At 35.7% G+C, this 21,003-nt stretch overlaps 4 protein-coding genes across 10 annotated transcripts in view; 2 read left to right on the forward strand and 2 right to left on the reverse strand.

Moving 5' to 3' along the window:
• Positions 1 to 13,780, forward strand: part of LOC117569315 (SCY1-like protein 2) — a 29,904-nt gene extending 16,124 nt beyond the window's left edge. The window contains exons 13-19 of one of the 7 annotated variants that reach the window (XM_034250433.2): positions 16 to 88; positions 300 to 436; positions 506 to 719; positions 4,158 to 4,411; positions 5,267 to 5,326; positions 8,031 to 8,210; positions 13,287 to 13,780. In XM_034250433.2, the coding sequence (XP_034106324.1) occupies positions 16 to 88; positions 300 to 436; positions 506 to 719; positions 4,158 to 4,411; positions 5,267 to 5,326; positions 8,031 to 8,210; positions 13,287 to 13,313 (945 nt within the window). In that variant the 3' untranslated portion in view covers positions 13,314 to 13,780. Of the gene's footprint in view, positions 1 to 15; positions 89 to 299; positions 437 to 505; positions 720 to 4,157; positions 4,412 to 5,266; positions 5,327 to 7,282; positions 7,301 to 8,030; positions 8,944 to 13,286 lie in introns of those variants that run through there. The other 6 variants (XM_034250434.2, XM_052006183.1, XM_034250428.2 and 3 more) reach the window with 6 other exon arrangements.
• Positions 13,781 to 16,139: 2,359 nt separating this feature from the next.
• Positions 16,140 to 17,020, reverse strand: LOC117569311 (uncharacterized). The gene is made up of 4 exons (XM_034250424.2): positions 16,793 to 17,020; positions 16,533 to 16,743; positions 16,386 to 16,479; positions 16,140 to 16,327 (listed from the first exon to the last, which is right to left on the reverse strand). Exons 1-4 carry the CDS (start codon positions 16,968 to 16,970, stop codon positions 16,178 to 16,180), a joined length of 633 nt encoding a protein of 210 aa, XP_034106315.1. The 5' UTR covers positions 16,971 to 17,020; the 3' UTR covers positions 16,140 to 16,177.
• A 273-nt stretch (positions 17,021 to 17,293) lies between these two features.
• Positions 17,294 to 19,898, forward strand: LOC117569309 (caspase Dronc). The gene is made up of 2 exons (XM_034250422.2): positions 17,294 to 18,159; positions 18,213 to 19,898. Exons 1-2 carry the CDS (start codon positions 17,689 to 17,691, stop codon positions 19,101 to 19,103), a joined length of 1,362 nt encoding a protein of 453 aa, XP_034106313.1. The 5' UTR covers positions 17,294 to 17,688; the 3' UTR covers positions 19,104 to 19,898.
• LOC117569310 (uncharacterized) lies at positions 19,843 to 20,726 on the reverse strand. The gene has a single exon (XM_034250423.2). The coding sequence runs from the start codon at positions 20,635 to 20,637 to the stop codon at positions 19,948 to 19,950; it is 690 nt and encodes a 229-aa protein (XP_034106314.1). The 5' UTR covers positions 20,638 to 20,726; the 3' UTR covers positions 19,843 to 19,947.
• Between the last annotated feature and the right edge of the window lie 277 nt (positions 20,727 to 21,003).

A 21,003-nucleotide genomic window follows, 5' to 3' on the forward strand; every position in this document is an offset into this window, starting at 1 on the left:
ACACACAATCTGCAGGTTATGGAGGAGGTGCTGCCATTGCTGGCGAATGTGCGAATACCGGATCCAGATATTATCATGCGTACTGTGCGTAAGTAGAACAAATGAAATGCACTCACTACTGTGTAAATGTGTCTGCATAAAACTAATTGAATGTAATAGAAAGCACAGAAGAACAACCAGCAGAGAAAAGCTAATTAAGCTGCTGCCGCACACACACAAAAACGTCGCTTGACTAAAGAGATCTGCTTAACTGTTATTAATTATATGCTCATACAATTCGCATTCCACATCTCGACCAGGCATCTACCACAAACTGTTTGCGGACAAATCCTATGGCTTAACCGTCGAAACGATGGCCACCAATGTCCTCCCGCTCCTCATTCCGCACACCGTCAATCCGGCTCTCAATTTCGAGCAATATTGCTATCTGCTGGAGGTGAGTTCGTTGTATGGTTGTTGCCTTTTTCGAAATGCCAGCTAATTTGTCGATTGTGGCATATTGCAGGTGCTGCAACAAATGCTGGAGGCCATCGATCGGCAGCAGCGCAACAAATTGAAGCTGGACAATCTGTCGATGGCATCGCCAGAGCGACATCGCACGCTGCGCCATCAATTCTCGACGGACAACATGAATGCCCCGCCATTCAATATACCCAATTTGCGTATCGATCAGCGCAAGACATCCAGTGCTGAGGACATGGCTCGCAAGAACTCCGGCGGTGAGTATTGTGCTTCTTTTTTGGTAGAAGGGTATTATAAATTGGTGCCTGCAAGAATTTTATGCAACAGGCAGAACGTTGCATATCCGACCCTTTTAAATTACATATATTTTTGACAATCTAGATTTTGCATATTTTAAATGCAGTTTTGTATTGATATACCAAATTCAGCCTTCGGTATATTTTTATACCCGCTACCCATAAAAGGGTGACAAAACTTTGTGCCTAGATGAATTGAACAGGCAGATCGTAGCATATACGATCCCATAATGTATTAACATACGTATGTATATTCTTGACGATATGGTATATTTGGTATATTTTGAATGCAGTTTTATACCAATATACGAAATATAGCCTTTGGTATATTAACTTTGTATATTTTTATAACCGTCTTAGAGACTATAATAGATACACATATGTATGTATGTATGTATATTTTTGTCATTGCCGCACTCAGATCAAATACATTCTTGAGTTTTGCCACTGCCGCCCGCAAATTAGGATATATGTAGAAACGATATACCTTTGGTATAGTTTAGTATTTCATGGTATGTTGTAGTATCTTTTGGTACATCGATTAGGTTTAAAATCATCGAATAATGAAGCTAGAGTATCGATATACCAAACAAAGCCTTCAGCTAATTTCACTATTTTTTGGTATATTTTATAGTTTTTGGTATATTGATTGAATTATCGAATAATGCAGCTTAAGAAGCGATATACAAAAAGAACTTTGGTATGTTATAGTATTTGTTAGTATTTTAGTATTATAAGGTATGTTGATTAGTTATAATTCATCGAATAATGAAGCTGAAGAAGCCATATAACAAACAATGACTTTAGTATATTTTATTATGCGTAGATATATTTCAATATTTTTTCTGTATATTAATTAGGTATTTAAGCATCGAAGTATAAAGATAGAGTAGTGGGATACCAAACAAAGCCTTTGACATATTTTAGATATATTCAGTATATTTGATGTGGTATATTTGTATAATACTACCGCAATGTTTGGTTTTTATTGACAATGGGTAGCGGTTATCTCACAATCTTGTTTGTAGCAGCTTTCCCTCCTGCGGCTGTTGTTCCTCCTCCTCGCTAACTCTTCCTCCTCTTAGCTCCACAAAATGAATAATGAGCTTAGCTGCTGCGCCCGCAAGTGGTGCGTAATTGCAGCAAGTCTCTACTTGATTTTCCATTTGATATCCATCGAACGTGACAATTTCAGCGAGCGAACTAATCAGCAGCTAAATAATTTATGAAAACCCCAAAATTGTTGCCACAAGCGGCCGCAGCATTTAATTGCGTTATGCTAATTTTTAATACACATTTAAACGACAATTATAATGCAAATTAAAATCAAAGCCAGGCTCGTCACGACTGCCCGATTGCCCTAAGCTACAATTATGCCTCTGCGGTGTGCAGCATTTAATGAGCTTTCAATCTTCAAACGATGATTTATTGCGATGCCCTTAATAGCTTGTAGTCTATATTATATAGTACATTTAAGTACGTTCTTATTGCAGTTTTAATGCCACGCAAACGCAAGTCAAAGGTCGCTTGGGCCATGTTGTTGCCTCATTTGGCACGCCTTCTCACATGTTTTCCATCGCAATGTCAACTAGCCAAATGTGTGTGCATATGTGGCAAGTCTCTCTCCCTCTTTTCCCCTCTTCACCTCTCTTTATCTATGTGGTAAATTAACAGAGCCAACTGCATATTGCAAATTGAAATGTTGTTGCCACGTTTCGCAGTCACAGTCAACTAAAAGGTCAAAGCAGGAGGGAGAGAATTGCAGGAAGCCATGGCGGCATTACTGTGGTTTTTGTGGCTTTCAGTAAACAAACACAAGCCTAGCTATATGTCTGCCTCTCTCCCTCACTCTCTCTCCCTCTTTCTCTATACATGTGTGCCTCCCTTTGTCTGAGGCTTGTGTGTGTGTTTATAGACTGTAGTTCAACAGCTATCATAACACATTCAATATTTGCATTCCTCTGCATACGACTTACAATATTGCGTATACGTCATGTGAGACAGCTCTCGCAAGCATTGCTTTACATTAAGACCATTTCCGTGCACTTGCAGAGCGTTTATTTAAAGCCTAAATCAATAAATAAAGTTGAATTTAGAGATATATACTAAAGTCAGTTGAAGCACCCAAAAAGGTTGTATTAAAGAAAAGAAATAAAGTTGTAAACTTGTGAAGCATTTATTTGAAAAAAGGAAAACATAATATTAATTAGAAATATATAGAATTATAGTCAAGTTAAAGAACATAATATTTTTCAATGCTTAATTTAACATTTAAATTGTTGAATTTATAATAGTTGAATGGATATATGGAATAAACAGCAACACTTTCTTTATTAAAAAAAAAATTAAGTAGTACATTTGTAATGGAGAACACAATATTACTAAGAAATATAAAGAAATAAAGTTTATAAAAATATAGAGATTAGAAAGTCAAGTTATAGAATAAAATATTATTTAGTGCGTAATTTAAAATTGTTGAATATAAAGAGATATGCAAGAAACAAACCGTTTGATAAACGAGAAAATAAATTAAGTATTAAACTTGTAATGCATACATTTGAAAAAAAGTAAAACACAATATTTATAAGAGATATAATTACAATTTATTAAATTATAAATAATCCAAAATCAAGTTACAGATAAAAAGCATCAGTTTCTGCCAAAGTTTTTCTTGTTCATACAAAAAACTGTGAAAAAGCAAGTCGCAAAAAATGACTTTAAGCTTAAAGAAAAGCTTGGCAAATGCGTAGGATTTATTTAATATTTTTTTAATAACATATACGCAATATAATATTATATATTTTTTTGCGCATTTGATTGATCCATCAATCGTGTAATGAAGCGAATTGCAATTGTATTTAATTAAATTTTATACGAAATGGTTATAAAATAAAGGTTAAACCCCCAGCTCGAATATCGATGCAATGCATTGCGTTGAAGTGAGTTGGAGTTCAGTGTGCATATGTTCAAGTTAATAACTTTCGACGCAAATTGCCACAAAATGCATCTGTTGCTGCATATCGCAGCTGCGCAAGGCTTCAGGTAGAGGCACAAAATGGGAAGAAGGGGAGCAGGAGAGGAGGGGAGTCAAAGAGTCATATGCAGCAGCCGCAGTTGCAACCGCAGATTGTGCGAAATACGTGCGTGTCCTTGACAGTGACAGCATGCAAGCAACACGCAACACACAAGGCAGGCAACGTGCGGCATGAGGTTAAGGTTGCAAGGTTGCAAGGATGGCAAAATGAGCTGTTTTTGGGGTTTTAGGTTTCGCAACGTTGCACATTATTAGACCTAATTAGCTGGCCACAGAGACCATGTTTCGTGTCAATTGTAATTGTAATTGTATTTTCTATGTGGAGGTGTGTGCTTTAAATTGATGTGCATTTTGTGTGATTTTAGGTTCGGGCATGCTGGGTGGCTGGTGGTTTGGCTGCTCGCCATCGTCGCCGGATAGCAATTTCCTGCGCGTCGGCAATGTGTTTCCCAATCGACGGCTCTCGGACAACACGCTGATGACACCAAAGATACGCATCGCACCCTCGTGCGCCTCCTCGCCGGGCGGCACGCCGGGCAGCGGTCTCCCCACCCGTCGACACTCGAGCATTGGACCCCAAGAGCGACGCGGCTCCACCATCAATTTGTCACCACCAACTGTAAGTTGTTTTGTGCCTGTTTTTCTTTTTCGTTCTTTTGTCAAGTTTTTTACATTCTCTTCATTTGCTTCAATATTTCATTTGTGTTTGCTTTTGGTTTATTATTTATGTATTTGGCCAACGCCATTCTGTTTGTGGTTGCTTCATTAACCATTCAGTTGAGTTTTTTGCTGTGCCTCTTATCCCTTTTTTTCCGGTTGACTCTTCGCAGTCACAAAGGCTTTTTAATTTATATATTTCATAATTTTTTTGTGTGACAAAAGAATTCAATTGCATTTGGTTCGCAGTTCTCAGTTCTCAGTTATTTATTACATTTTTTCACATGTGTAATAGAGTTTTACTTTCAACAAATTGCATTTAACCATAGCGCCTAGTGAGTAGCATTTAGCGTATCAACAGTTAACAACAAATACAGCTACAGCTACAGCTACTCCTACTTAATATACAATATAATATATATATAACCAAAACAAAGCTGCTAAAACATTGCGTACAACATGAACAATAAACATGCAGTTCAATGTTTAATTATTGTTTCGATTTAAAGCTATCTTTTTACTTTCAATTTATGATCAGCTCATTTCCCGCAAATGATCAAAACAATAAAAAAAAGAATACGAAATGAAACGAAAATTATCAAAACGCTCTAACACAACACTCTTTTATCTTATCTTCACTTTCCCGCCCGTCCATTCGCTCGTCTCAACACAAAATAAAACAAATAATAAAATTTGATATATAAACAAAAACAATATGTTATCGCCATCGCCTTCGTCGTCGCCTTCGTTGTGTCTCTACAAAAATTTGCATTCGCTTTCTTAATAAAAATCACACACATTAATCACAAAACTTTAGTACGGCGCTCGCGGTAGCTCTGGATCGAGTCTATCGGTGCCCTCCACCTCAGCCTATGTTGTAAGTGTAAAAAATAAAACAAAAAAATAAAAATATATAAATCAAAAAAAGCGAATTTGCAATATAGAAATTGATTTTGAACAACAACAACAAGAACACGCTGTGTGCTTAGGTCAAAAAAAATAAATATATTCAGCATCCATCTCATGAGCAGAGAGAGCAACGATATTGAACTTGTCTTGTGGTGTTTGTTATAACTGTTGTTATCTTATCATTGATGTTGTTGTTCATTTTTGTCGTTCTCGTTGGAGCAGACAACTTTTGCACAACACCAACTCAAATTCGAAACTCAAAAACTAAACTAACATCCACCCACGCACACAATGTGAAACTATCAAATACACACACACACACACACACATTTGCACACTGACATACACCCACGTGTATACTAGAGAGAAACATGCGTGTTCTGCTGCTACCAAAAAGTATTTAGTCAGCTCTGAAATGTATGCTACGGTTTTTGCGTGTGGCCTCCAAATATGGCGGCGGCCGGAAGTCATGCTCGCTCTCTCTCTCTCGTTGGAACTTGTTATCTCTATCTTTATGCTCTCTCTCTCTCTTTCTGTCTTACTCTATCCCTCTCTCTCTCTGTCTCACAGTATCTATGTGTATCTCGCTGTTTGAGAATGTGCAACCGCAACTTGCAACTCGGTTTTGAATATGAATTTGAATTTAAAGTTGAACTTTACTTGTTGCCTAACTAAATATTGAGTCTTACTTGTACTTGTACTTGAATTCTGTGCTGCCTGCATTGGAAACTTGCCACAAAGTATATTCTGTTTTTTTTCGTTCCATATTCTTTTTACTGTATGAAACTTTAACTCATTTGCAACTGTCTTTATTTTACATTTTTGTACAGTATTCAAGAAGCTGTTCCCAAGGTATTGCCCCAGGCCCATTTACCCATCTCTCTCTCTCTGAAAAAGAAAACTGGCAGCTTATGCTAATGCCGTGTACATTGAAACCGTTGAATTCTATTGTTCGATTGATGTAAAAAAAGAACTAAAATTACGTCTGTTATTTCGATTTTACTTTGTTTTTGTATGTGTTGTTGTGTATATTCTAAGAAGTAATGCCTGTTGCGACTTGTGTCTGACACATTTTCATTTTGCCAAGAAGCTGTAAGTAAAGGTCAATAAATAAATTTGAATGCGTATTTCCATTTGCTGAAGATTGTGCCCCAGGACAACAACAAACAAAAACAAAAAACAACATCGCTGGCTTTAATTCTATCAATGTGTAATTTAAAACCGAAATTAATTACCAATTGCTGTAAAAAAACTTATCGAATTTCTTCTGTATTTTAATGGTGTTGCTGACTGCAGTTTATACAACGAATAAAATCGAATGCATTTGTTTCTTTAATAACTATTAAATGGAATTTTGTTAAAATATAATCAACTCGGTGTCAAATTGCGAAGGCTGCTCGATTCAAGAAGAGACATAAATGTGCATATTGATATACTATAAAAACACTTACACTAAAGAAAATAACTATCAAAAACTGTTTCATTAAATGTCCCGATCGTACTCAGTTGTTGTTATGATTTTGTGTTTGTTTTCTGTACTTTTAGTCCTGTTGCGTTGTCATTCTGACCAATAAAATACTTGTAAGACAATCTACACACACATACTCGTATACACACATCGACACAGCGACTAAGTTAAACACATAAACGTTGAGTGTATTTTCTAATGTGATGTGCTTCTTTTATTCTTGTTACTGACAAACTCTCTCTCTTTCGATAAGCGCGCATCTCACGCTGTGGATTCCTCCCCATACAACAACTACAAATCTCACACTAAACACATCAACATTTCTATGCATATATGCTGTATTTATCATCATGTGTGTGTTTTTTTTTTCGTTTTTCCATTTCATGTACCAAAATAAACAAACAAATATACTTAAAAAAAAAAAAAAACACCGAATAAATTAATACAAATTTGCAGCTTGCACGGAGCATGATCGTGAGTACACGTTTCATTATTTCGAATTTTTCAATTGAATTTTATTTGACTTTTCGCTCTGCCCTCTGCTATCAACTATTCACATATTCACACACACACACACTCGCAGTCACGCACACTCACACACACACACACACGCATTCGTTCAGACAGTCAAGTGTATGTGATGATGTTAAATTTTTATGTTAATGTAATTTGTATTCATTTCGAGCCCGAGAAATTCTGTTCGTTGCGCGTTGCAATTGGTTTTCATGCGAGTACTCGATTAAATCATATCCTATATACCTGTATACTATTCACTTGTTATTCATATATTTATCTTTATACTCGTTTACTTGTATATTTGTATTACAATGTTTGTGCTTCGACAAAAAAGAGCATTTACTTAAATAAACAAGTTTGATTGGGTTTCGATTTAAGCTCGATTTTCTTTCGATTTTTGTTTGTTGGTTTGTCAGTTCGTTTGTTTGTTTGTTGGTTTGTCAGTTGGTCAGTTTGTTGCATAATCACATATCCTGTACTATAATATATATATCATTCAACAAAGAAAATAAAGCTCCAGCTGCTTCCTAGGCACACTCAACACGTCAACACATTTTGTACATAGTACTCGTATGTATTTTGAAGCACAAATAACTACTAAACTACTCTTAATTACTATTAATCTGATTGCACAGCTCGCAGATAACTTAAGCGCCCATGGTGACAAGCCTTGACTAATCTTCCAAAGAAATCTCCTCTATTATACTCCCAAAAACAGGGTGGCTCCATGCCCAACACATCGAGCAGCGTTCCATTTCTACTGTCGTCGAGCATGCAGTCGATAAGGTCGCGAAGGACATCGACGGTGCTGTCATCGGGTCCGCTCGGCTCCGGTTCGGGAATATTGCAACAGTTGGGATCCGGCATGGTAAGACAATTAACTTCCGTATCCGGCACGGTTAGTCCGGTGCCGCTATTGCGGGTCAATGGTACGCGCAACAACAACAACGTCCGAAAGTGTCCGTCACTCAATATCACATTCAGTCAATAATATAATCTGAACGAAATCGGCGAGGCGCAAGCTCCAGCTGATTACGGCCATGAAAATTACAATTACACCGGTTACAACTACAACTACAACAATGTGCGCTACAAGGCGCTGCAACGCAACATGAATCTCAATCTCAATGCGCCAAAATTTTAGAAATCCGAAAGGAACAATTCGAAAATTGGTTGTAAAACTTAAATGCGAAAATGACAAACTAATGAGCAAAACAATGAGAGAACAAAATTACAATGAATTGAATTGAAAATGAAATTTGAATGAAAGAAAGTTGTATGCAAAAGGGGCAGAGGGTAAAATGATGCAAATAATAATACTATCTATATATATGTTATATATACGATATATACAATACATGTACTTATAACCTAAACTATAATTTAGACATACGTACGTACTACAAATTAACAAAACTAACCAAAACACATTCGAGAAATGTGCAATACAAATATTGTTTTACAATTTTCTTAATTAATTATAATACGCATTCGTAAATGTGCAATAAATGTAAATGTCGCATTGGATACATATCTGATAAATCTTAATGAAAGTTATTTATTATACTATATATACATAGATACTTAGATTTATCGAACCTATTATACTTACTCTTATGATTGTTATATTATGTACTTGGTAGAATATTGATTGTTATTAAATATTATAATTCGCATTAGCATCCATTTTGTCATTGTCATTGTCATTGTCATTGTCATTGTCATTGTCATTGTCATTGTCATTGTCATTGTCATTGTCATTGTCATTGTCATTGTCATTGTCATTGTCATTGTCATTGTCATTGTCATTGTCATTGTCATTGTCATTGTCATTGTCATTGTCATTGTCATTGTCATTGTCATTGTCATTGTCATTGTCATTGTCATTGTCATTGTCATTGTCATTGTCATTGTCATTGTCATTGTCATTGTCATTGTCATTGTCATTGTCATTGTCATTGTCATTGTCATTGTCATTGTCATTGTCATTGTCATTGTCATTGTCATTGTCATTGTCATTGTCATTGTCATTGTCATTGTCATTGTCATTGTCATTGTCATTGTCATTGTCATTGTCATTGTCATTGTCATTGTCATTGTCATTGTCATTGTCATTGTCATTGTCATTGTCATTGTCATTGTCATTGTCATTGTCATTGTCATTGTCATTGTCATTGTCATTGTCATTGTCATTGTCATTGTCATTGTCATTGTCATTGTCATTGTCATTGTCATTGTCATTGTCATTGTCATTGTCATTGTCATTGTCATTGTCATTGTCATTGTCATTGTCATTGTCATTGTCATTGTCATTGTCATTGTCATTGTCATTGTCATTGTCATTGTCATTGTCATTGTCATTGTCATTGTCATTGTCATTGTCATTGTCATTGTCATTGTCATTGTCATTGTCATTGTCATTGTCATTGTCATTGTCATTGTCATTGTCATTGTCATTGTCATTGTCATTGTCATTGTCATTGTCATTGTCATTGTCATTGTCATTGTCATTGTCATTGTCATTGTCATTGTCATTGTCATTGTCATTGTCATTGTCATTGTCATTGTCATTGTCATTGTCATTGTCATTGTCATTGTCATTGTCATTGTCATTGTCATTGTCATTGTCATTGTCATTGTCATTGTCATTGTCATTGTCATTGTCATGTCATTGTCATTGTCATTGTCATTGTCATTGTCATTGTCATTGTCATTGTCATTGTCATTGTCATTGTCATTGTCATTGTCATTGTCATTGTCATTGTCATTGTCATTGTCATTGTCATTGTCATTGTCATTGTCATTGTCATTGTCATTGTCATTGTCATTGTCATTGTCATTGTCATTGTCATTGTCATTGTCATTGTCATTGTCATTGTCATGTCATTGTCATTGTCATTGTCATTGTCATTGTCATTGTCATTGTCATTGTCATTGTCATTGTCATTGTCATTGTCATTGTCATTGTCATTATTCGCTGCATCTCATTATCATTTTCATTACCGTTTTCATTATCATTATCAATAGTATTATTATTGTACCTACTTATGAGTTGTTGCTGCGTAAAATCCATTTGTGTTTTACCACTCGTAACCGTAAAATTAATATGCAAATTGCAAAAAACAATGCCAAACTCGTTAAAAATTCAAAAATTGCAACAGCAAAAAAAAGATAAAATACACACACACACCTCCACTCAAATACACACGTAATCACACATTGAAATTTGAATAAACATTATTCTGGAGAAGTGAATGAAAATGAATGTCAATTCGTTCGGGGCCCTCTAATTAAAATTGTGCGCGTGTATTGTTGATTTCAATTAGGCATTACAATTGAGAGTCCCCCCACCCTCTCCCTTTCAGCACACTCACACAAACGTAGAGAGAGACACACACACACACAGGCATATGCTGTGTGTGGATTATAATGAATATATATTTAAATTGAAAATCCCCGCGTACCTTATGCTAGTTAATGTAGTCCATGCAAACGTGATGTTAGTTTTATTTAAACTCCTTATCATTGTCGCATCAAAATGAATTGATATTATCAGTTAAGCAGTATGTAAGCCGAAATCGACAATTAATTAATTAATTAATTAGTTAATTAGTTAAGCACATACAGTAGACTCTTTTTGATTTTGATTGTTGATTGATTTAACAAATACACTTTAGCCGTAATTTACTAAGCTGACCGTTGTGACAATCGATGCATTTTTGTTCCCAGCAAGCGATAATATGTAAGATGTGGATTGGTACATAATCAACATGTAAATATGTATAATAATTTCAATTTGAATTATCATAACAAAATTGTTGCGTTAAGTTTCAGCTTTCAATTGTGTTTGCATGAATTTCGCTTGCTTTCAACTACACGCTATGTATTTTATTCCCTATTCGAAATGAATTCTTAATCTACAAACTTATTTCAATTTACTTTGAGAAGAGTTTTAAATACATATCGAAATTTTATATATATGAAAACAATCAGTTTTGTCAGTGATCGTATTTGGAATAGAGAAAGTGATATGCTTCGAGAAATGTTAAGATATTATTATAGGGCTGTACCAAGTGCTCAAGCGGAGTACTGTGATAACTGTGAACAAATTACAATTAAAATTATGAGAGATTTTTGATTCGATTCCAAATTGCGATTGCTTGATAAACCGACACACTAAATGCATGCTCACAGATTCTTTTGTATATATTCGATTATATCTCTCTCAGTTGTCATGTCATGCATCTTTTGTGATTGTCCATGAATACAAAAAGAAGAAAGAAGAAAAACAAGAGATGCTTCATAACACACATAAATGTAATTTGTCTGTATTGAGAACTTACTTGACTTGCCATTTTACTTTCTGCCCATCTGATTGCACAAGAATATAAATATATGATAAATACATATATCTGGAAATACAACTACTGCAGCGATAATAAATGAGATATAAAAAAAACAATTTCGAAGCGCCGAAGAACGGGAAATATCGAAATGAGATCATAAACTATTCATGTACATAATCATATGTAGTACACGGAACTCTCTATATACTCGTATTTTGAATGACTGACACTGAAGGCGTAATGCCTTAATGCTAAGGCGCTACTAAACTATAACTAACTAAAAAAAAAAAGAAATACTTAAACTAAACATAAAACCCTAACTAAACTTATATAAACTGACTACCGATGTTGATATGCATTTGTATTTCTACTCAACTCAATTTACAATTAAGTCATTGCGAATTTATTGTACGTCGTAATTGCTTTTTATGTATCGTACTCGTATTAACTATTTACATATACTCGTATACTTAATGTTAGTTCTACGTATTTAATGATAATAATGCGGATAATGAAGTTGCTTTTGGCTGCCTTTGTGCTTGATTTTTCTTTTCTATTTTTCCTTTATTTTTCGACTTCTTTTATTTTTTGCGTGTTGTGAAGCCCCTTAAACATTTCAATAGTCCTCCACTCGTATGGCCCCCGCTCTCTCCCTATCATTAAGTGTGTGTGTTTGCTTAGCTATTTCATTTGTTATTCTTTTCCATTTCTATTGATATTTCCATTTATTTTGCCGTACTTACACATCTACCATTGTTATTGTAAGTTATACATATATTTAAACTTCGAAATGTGCCTTAAGAGTTCAAAAAAGATACATATATAGTATATAAAGATGCGTTGATTATACATTGAAACGAGAAGAGTAAAGTATCTACTTTTACCTATACATACACATACATATGTATATTTATGAATAAATTATAAGATTGCTGTAAGTCAAGGATTACAAAGATACATACACAACACCACCCAAAACTTACATTCACTCCCCCCCTTAAAACAGTTGTACCTTAGTAGTAGTTTTGTAGACATGCTACACACACACGCACACGCACACTCACACAAGTCCCTCCCATAATAATAACCGTAAATAACTTAATTATCGATGTGTAGTTTCCGCCAGCAGATCCCGTATCCAAGGAACCTCGAGATTTGTAGTCGTACAATAAAATGTGTGCATGACTTTGTACCTAGTAAAACATAAAAAAAAACCAAACCCATTAATTTCCTCAATAAAAATATGCAAACCATGTAACAAGTATGTAAACATCCCGAATATCGTTGGTTGTTGTCCTTTTATTATGCTATATTAGTACTTTAATCATGTGTATATCCCTCAGTTTCCTCTCTAATTATATTCGTAAATCTGGCTCCTTCGTTGTGATCCATATTAATTGTATATGTTTTATATAATCGGTGTGCGAGCATACTTAAGTACAATATTATTCTCGACAGTAATAGTAAAAATCAAAATACAAATATATTCCCCCCCGTAAACGTAGTTAAAATTTAACATTCTCTATAGATTATTATTGAAGATCGTAAGAAATATCCAAAATTGATGGCCTAATTATTTTGCAACAACTCTATTACAGTATCAACTATTCTCCGGACGTAATTAAAAGAACAATTTCTATATAAAAGAAAGCAAGAATGAATGAATGAAAGAAAGCATATAACAAAAATATATATTTTTAAATGCAATTTCGGTCCATTAATGAAACACCAGTAATCAAATTATATTAGCGCTATATGTATACAGATAATTATATATACACACGGAACAACAAAAACATTGTAAACTCACAGACAAAACATATACGATATTTCAATGAACTCTGAATGTTATTAGGCAACAAATTTGATGTCATCTGAGCAACAATTAATCGCAGCAAAAAACATACATATTAAAACTATTTAAATGTAATTAGAAAACAAAAACAAAAGAAAAGAAAAGAAGAAAATTGTGTCAAACACAGACCACGAACGACAACAGCATACACTCACTTATGCCATTAGACGGATCACCTCAATCATTCAGATGCAAAATGCAATCAGTTATACAACACGTATTTAAATATAGTACACATAGAATAAAATTATATAATCCTAATGATGACAGTAATATTTTTCGAATTATTTAAACAGCGAAACACACACATACATGCATACTACATACATATCTACTCGTAGCTTACACATAGAACACCGGAATACCGTTGCAATGCACCTTCCATGAGTCCAGTTTGGTTAAATAAAGGGCGACCCTAAAAGTATGCAACACTTTTTGCGCAAATTTATCGCCTTGACTAGCAAATATGCAATCATCCTAAAAGTAGGCTCCTAAAATTTAATTCTTGTCTGTTGCAAAACATTTGGAAGCAAGCATTAAGAATTCGATATTTATATTCCTTACATGCATACATACATACATATATACGAATGAAATCATGTACCTAGAGCGTACCTAGAACAGAGCATAATACAAATAATTTGGCCCAAGGAAGCAATCAAATATAAATATAATAATATATCATATACTATTAAAATATTCTTGTTATCGGAATCATAGTAAACACAATATTTTTGATGTCATAATAGAACACATAGCTAACTACTCGTATATACAACAACAACTATGCCCCAATTAAAGTCTCACAACAAATACAAAATGGTTTAGAAAACTACTACTAAGGTGAATACACACACAGTTATAAACGATTCACAATCTCCGAGTCCTTAAATGGCCAAAAACAACTTCCAACTGGAATGAGAGTTCGTCGAGTCTAAAGTCAATTTGCATAGTTTGAATAATACTTATGAGAAAGAAAATGAATATATTTGATATATTGAGAAATATCATGATTAATCTGAAGCAAATCGTTAAATACTTATGTATGTGGAAAACCCAAAACTCTTAAAAAGATTAAAAAAAGAAAAACAAATGAATATACTATTGACAGCAATTTAAACAATTATTATTGTTGTAGTAGTTTTAGCTTAGTCAACTCTAATTATGAATTTATATAAAAATATATATATGTATACACAAAAGAGAACTTCTCCTATACCTCCTAACTGAAACCTAAGATACAGTTACATACTCGTATGATCTGTGCTCTGTGTAATATCCAGCAGAACAATACGAACGGGACAATCAAAATTCTACTGACGCTCTTACTTTATGTATTGAGTTTTATAATCTAATGACGAATTTACGTTGTTGTTGTTGTCATTGTTATTTTCACATCATGTCTGTTAATTATGTTTTTCCTAATGAATAAGATTAATCCAGCAAACAATCAAACTGCATCATGTCTGAGTTCCAGCTTTGAATTGAGTTCGATATTAGTACTTAAATGGTATGGTTTGTGTTTTGTTGTATTTGGGGTCAATGATGAGGCATATCGCTATTATTTATAATTATTAAATATCTAGAGTTTAAACATATAAATATTAGATTAAATTAATTTTAATTAATGTTTATGTAAAACACATGAAAACATAACAAAAAGGGGAAAACCAAAAGCTCAAACTGGACTGAACATTTAAGAAGAATTAAATAATGATTATTAATTATTATGATTATTACTATTATAATCAAGCAAAACGATAATATTAAATGGGTATTTATATATGTATGTAAATCTGATTGTATGTATGTATGATCATTCCCAAATTTTTGTATGTGTGACACCTTAAAAAAACAAAAAACCAAAAATATTATACAAGTATATTAACAAAAGGCGTATCAAATCAACTCTGTCTCTTGTGATCTATTGTGATGCTATGAGAGTCCAAGCAGCACGCAAAACTCTTTTAATGCCTGTTAAAGTTTTAAACATAATTCTATACTCTATATTCTAATACTGTACTCTACTCTTAACTCTAGTCTATGCTATATGCAATACAATTTGGCGGAACCTGCTTGGGTAACGAGAAATCTTGAAAACAATCATGCACAATAAAAAGATAAAAAAGAAACAAAGAAAATAATATGAGAAAGCCAAATTAAATTAAAATAATTCATAGATATATACATAGATACTAAACTATATATACTTATATACTCTTTCATATACACTAACTACTTCAAGTAACAAAAGAATTGTGTGCCCCGCCCTTTGTTTTTAGATTTTGAATGTGCTAACAAAATGTTTATACCACACTTAAAGTATAAAGTACAATACTTAAACTTACGATTATGATTATGTATGTAATTATATCTAAACAAATACGTACAACGGACAAGACATTCAAGATGCAGCAGGCAGTCTCATTACCATCTAAGTAGCACTCAGATTGAGCAACTTTCAACAGTTTACAGTTTAAGGATACTGACAATGTACGCGTACAATTTAACTCGATAAACAAAACCAATTGAATTTAAATGTTTAATAAATATGTGTGGAAATGAAGTCAAGTTTTAATTCATTTATTAATTAAAAGCTATTTATGCTTGGGTCTTAACTATTTTATTTTACTACTATGGCTCTTTGTCATTCAAAAACAATGGATCTAAACTGCATCGATGTGGTTCCGCCTCATAGTTATAATCCTGGCGAGTGGACAATTGTTGTCCAATATCTCGTGCCAAAGAGTCCGACTCCTCGGTATTAGCCTCGGCAATAAGCAACTACAAAGTGGCAGTTAACAAGAGTCTTTATACACAAATTGGAAATGTTCAAACTCACCTCAATTTCGCGTGCCATAAACTTTTCGGTTGCCTCGCTTAACGTCTTTTGGGGCTGTCCAGTTAAAGCATTCTCCAGAAATGTATAAGCCTCACTGCAATGTATAGAAATATTAGTACAGTTTCATGAAGTATTCAATTTACTTGCCTCATATCGATGCCTTCCAGTTGTTCCGGCTCCGGTTGCGGCTCATTACGCCGAATGGCATTCAAGACTGCGGCGGATTCGTATTCACAGAGATTTGACAATTCCGATTTGTTCAACAACTCCAGCCAATGATTGATGTTGTTGAGACTCACTGAGTTATAGTCTTGATTCACAGCCTGCTCGGCATTCGCGTAGCTCTTGCAAAAGAAATCTGCTTTATATTAATTAAAAATCCTTATTTTGAAAGTTGTCTCACATACCAAGTATTTTTTGCGTATTACCACGACGTGCACGTGTCACCGTCTCCAGGTTGGCGTGAGTGCAGCCATTTTGCTGGAGAAACTCGAGCACTGTTCTCTTTGTATAAGCTGATATATCGGATTTCTTTTTTGCAGCAGCATCAGCTTTGCCGCTTTTAATGTTTATTTCTTCAGCCATTCTCGCTTGTTGATTGTTGACGAACAGCTGTTTGGCGGCAGTGCACTGCAGAGCTGCCAACTTTTTGCAAAGTGGCTACTGCAGCCCTGGTTTGAATTTCACCTCAACTGACTGCCAATTTAAATATAAAATATGAATATATCTATAATACTTATAAAATGGATATTTATATTAGATATTAATATGTATACATACATATATGTTTGCACGAATGCTTTGTTTGCACTGACTTAAGGCTGTTCTTTGTTGCGCAGTGTAGCAGACAACAGACACAACAAGCTGCTGTCAGTGTTAGAAGACGAACGAGAGTGAACGGACGCGCCACCGCACTGTGCACTGTGGAAATTTGCTCCACTGCCAGCGAACTGATTAGAGAAATCCTTTTGTTTCAAAAGAAATGTTATCAAGAAGCAAATTATTAGTTTAGTTACCCAATTAGTGCAATCATTTAATTTGCTTTTGAAAAAATAAGGATAAACACCAAAAAGAGTGTCGCTTTAAAGTGCTGCCAACGAATCCAAAACAAAGGAAAGCGAGCGAGAACAGTTAAAGTGACTCACACTCCCCATTGCCATTTAGCATTATTTCCAATACCAATTGCCATTGTCACTGCCTGTTGCGCTATATCCGCATTGCGTTCCACAAACAACAACAACAACAAGAACGAATATAAAAACGAAACGAGCTTTCTATATAATATATATCCTCGTCTTCATATATGGCTATGGAGGTGGAGCCAGAACGAGAACTTGGCATGCTGCAAAAGCATCGCAAACACATTGAATCGAACATCACGAAGCTGATCAATTGCACAGACTACAAGGCGCTGATGACTGAATCTGTCAACATTGGCCTCCTCACTTTAACCATGCGTCACAACATCGAGGAGCTCAATACAGGCGAGGCATACAACAAGTCCGCTGTGGATTTGCAGCACGAACAGCATCGCAAGTACTTCGAGAAGATCACGAAACGTGGTCCACATGCCTACGAAGCACTGAAGACAGTCTTTAAGCGGCTGAGACTCATGGATGCGTTGCGCATACTCGAGTCGGTGGATGACTCCAATGGTGGTGACTTCATCTCGCTAAGTAATAACAACCAGCAGCGTAACTCCCACTTAAGTCAGATCGTTAACAACAATAACAACAGCAACAGTTTGGACGCGGACATTGTGGACAATCGACTGGTAAGTGGCTGTGGCTTCTACCTTGATGAATTACTAAAACCAATCCTTTGCAGAAACCCACGGATCCCAGTTGGATCTTGCAGCCGTATACGCAACCGTTGCCGGATGAAACTCGCGTCGTACAAAAATCGGATTGCATTCACACAGATAAGCTGCCCGTCTACAAAATGCAATCGCAACACAATCGCGGTGTCCTGCTCATTGTGAACATCATTGATTTTCCGAATATCGACAGAAAGCGGAAAGGTGCTGAGGGCGATGGCAAGTCATTGATACATGTGTTCCGTGAGTTTGGCTTCACCGTCTTCAACTATGACAACCTCAATCAGGAGGAGTTCTTCAGCACACTGCAGAAACTCACCAAATCCGAGTATGTGCAACGTACCGAGTGTTTTGTCCTTGTGCTCATGACCCACGGCATGCGGGTGAATGAAAAGGATCGCGTAGAGTTCAAGGATGGATCCATCTGTGATGTGACCAAGATCACCGAGCATTTCCAGGCGGACAAGTGCCCACACCTACACGACAAACCCAAGGTGCTAATATTTCCCTTTTGTCGCGGCGAACAACCCGATGCGGGTCGCCATGTGCAGCTGATGCCGCAGCCACAGCCACAAATAGATACTGACAGCATCAGCAGCACAAACATCAATGTTCCCACTCTCAACAATCTGCTCGTTGCCTACGCTAGCATCCCGGGTTATGAGACGCATCGGGATGAAGAAACCGGCAGTTGGTATATACAGAAGTTGTGTGATATTTTTGCTCGAAATGCGCACAACACTTGCTTGGAGGATATGCTGAAGTTGATCCAAGATGCGGTGGGCAACATGCGGACCAGAGAAGGCAATCTGCAGACGGCGCAATACGAGAACAACGGCTTCAGCAAGAAGCTGTACTTCAATCCCGGTTTCTACCTCGGAAAAAACAACACTGCCAACTGAGATTATGTTGAGCACAATCCTCACATTCCTCAACTCTCCACAGTCTGATTTGATACATTTGCATTTAAACTCGTTCTTGTTCGCGTTCGCTCGACGTTCTATATCTATATCTATATCTTCTAGCCTCCTTTTATACACATGTTTGTATTATTATGAAAGCTACTCAAAAGAGTAGAAGGGAAATACTTAAAGTGCAAGGAAAGCATTTGCATTTATATATATCGATCAGAGATTATAAGAACTGAACTTGATTTATAATTCAAGAACTCTTATTAGAGAGAAGCTTTTTGCTGCTCTGAATATTAAAGTTATTCAAGAATAGAATCAGAGTCATATCGTATTATTTGCATTGCTTTGATTGCACTTCATTTTTCCCTTAGCTTTCTTCTTTGATCTACATATTTCTATTTTTATTTTCTATATATATATATGTGATTGTTCTATTGCTCAAATCCCAAGCGTGGGAAGAAAAACATTTGCAATATCTTAAAGTAAATATTTTCTCCCCGCCTCTTTTGTTTAAACAGCAATATCTCAGAGATTATTAAAGCAAATTTTGTGTGCTCTAAGCAAATTAAATTTGCTTTTACAATACAAATATTTAGCTACCCTTACTTAAAAGTAATTCAATAACTCTTGATCTTCGTATATATCTTCCATTTCTGTATTTTATATTGTATATGTGATTGTTCAAGTCCCGCGTCTGCCAATGTGAAATACTCACGTATTATGATTATACATACATATATATTTTATACATACAAACTATGCTTTGTACAATAAACTTTTTTAAAATATGAACTACGATTAGTGACTTAAATTAGCTGCTTAACTAAACTGTCGTTTACTCATCATCTTCATCAATCTCTTCTAGATGCGATAATTGCAATTTGCCCGCTGCGCGATTTTGGCTGCTGCTCTGTGGTTTTTTGGACTTTTTGCTAGTCTTTTGTCCAATTACATACTCGGGCATCAGCACCTTGGAGCCGCGCAGTTGTGGCTTGTCCATCTCCACATCTTCCACTTCAGTTTCTTTCAACTGCTTGAGGTTGCGATTCAACTTGCTCTTCTTCTTGAACTCAATTTTGTGACCCTTTCCCGCCTCGTTGTCTCTGTCATCTTCCTCCGCTGCTTCGCGATCACGCTGTGCATCCATTTCCCGCAGAAAGGATAAAGCTGCTGCCGAGTTGGTTTGATCCGAGATGTCGACATCAGAGAGCGAGTATTTCTTCCACTTGTGCGGATTCACCTGGTAGTCGGGTGTCTTGCGCGGCTTCAAGCAACGTGCCAGCGGCATCTCGGGCTTCTTGAAAATGCTCTCCTTGCCGACGAGGCGACGCAAACTCTCATCATCATCACTGCCGTCGTTGCCCTGTTCAATGCTGCGTCCCTGACGATAGTGCATCACCTGTTTACTGCCTTTTATAGTGTATGGCTTGGCTCGACTCTGGTCGAGAGCTGTGCCCTTCAGTTCCTTGCTTGCATCATCTAGGCAGGCAAAGAGTGCATCACGTTTTGCACTAAATTCTTGCATTTTATTGTTTATGTTTTGCAGTTTGTTCAATTTACGATGTTAGTGCTGCCAACTTGATTCACAAAACACAGCTCACAGCTGTTTGCTGTGTGCACTGAAATTGCGGGCGTTTACAACACTTAACAGTGCCGGTGTGTAGTCGAGTGACCAAAAGTGTGCGTGCTCAGCGAAAAAACCTAAATTTAACACAATTCAGGTGCATATATTACAAATTTAAGAACTTATCGTAAAATTGGTGTCTGATTGCGTAAATACATCTGCGTAAATTGAGTGTAAAGAATTATGCATGCTAAAAAGGAAAACTAACCCATCACTAAAGTTCCCATGTGCCAGGCGGCAACTGCAGCTTGCCACTGCTATAAACAA

The sequence above is a fragment of the Drosophila albomicans genome, chromosome 3, assembly GCF_009650485.2.
Source record: "Drosophila albomicans strain 15112-1751.03 chromosome 3, ASM965048v2, whole genome shotgun sequence".
Taxonomy (NCBI): domain Eukaryota; kingdom Metazoa; phylum Arthropoda; class Insecta; order Diptera; family Drosophilidae; genus Drosophila; species Drosophila albomicans.

Bases quoted from the DNA above. Each gene is read 5' to 3' on its own strand.
- LOC117569311 (XM_034250424.2), bottom strand. From the start codon at position 16,970: ATGGCTGAAGAAATAAACATTAAAAGCGGCAAAGCTGATGCTGCTGCA. The intron at 16,744-16,792 runs GTATGTGAGACA...AATATAAAGCAG, and splicing joins TAATACGCAAAAAATACTTG to ATTTCTTTTGCAAGAGCTAC. The intron at 16,480-16,532 runs GCAAGTAAATTG...TATACATTGCAG, and splicing joins CTGGAAGGCATCGATATGAG to TGAGGCTTATACATTTCTGG.
- LOC117569309 (XM_034250422.2), top strand. From the start codon at position 17,689: ATGGCTATGGAGGTGGAGCCAGAACGAGAACTTGGCATGCTGCAAAAG. The intron at 18,160-18,212 runs GTAAGTGGCTGT...AATCCTTTGCAG, and splicing joins ACATTGTGGACAATCGACTG to AAACCCACGGATCCCAGTTG.
- LOC117569310 (XM_034250423.2), bottom strand. From the start codon at position 20,637: ATGCAAGAATTTAGTGCAAAACGTGATGCACTCTTTGCCTGCCTAGAT.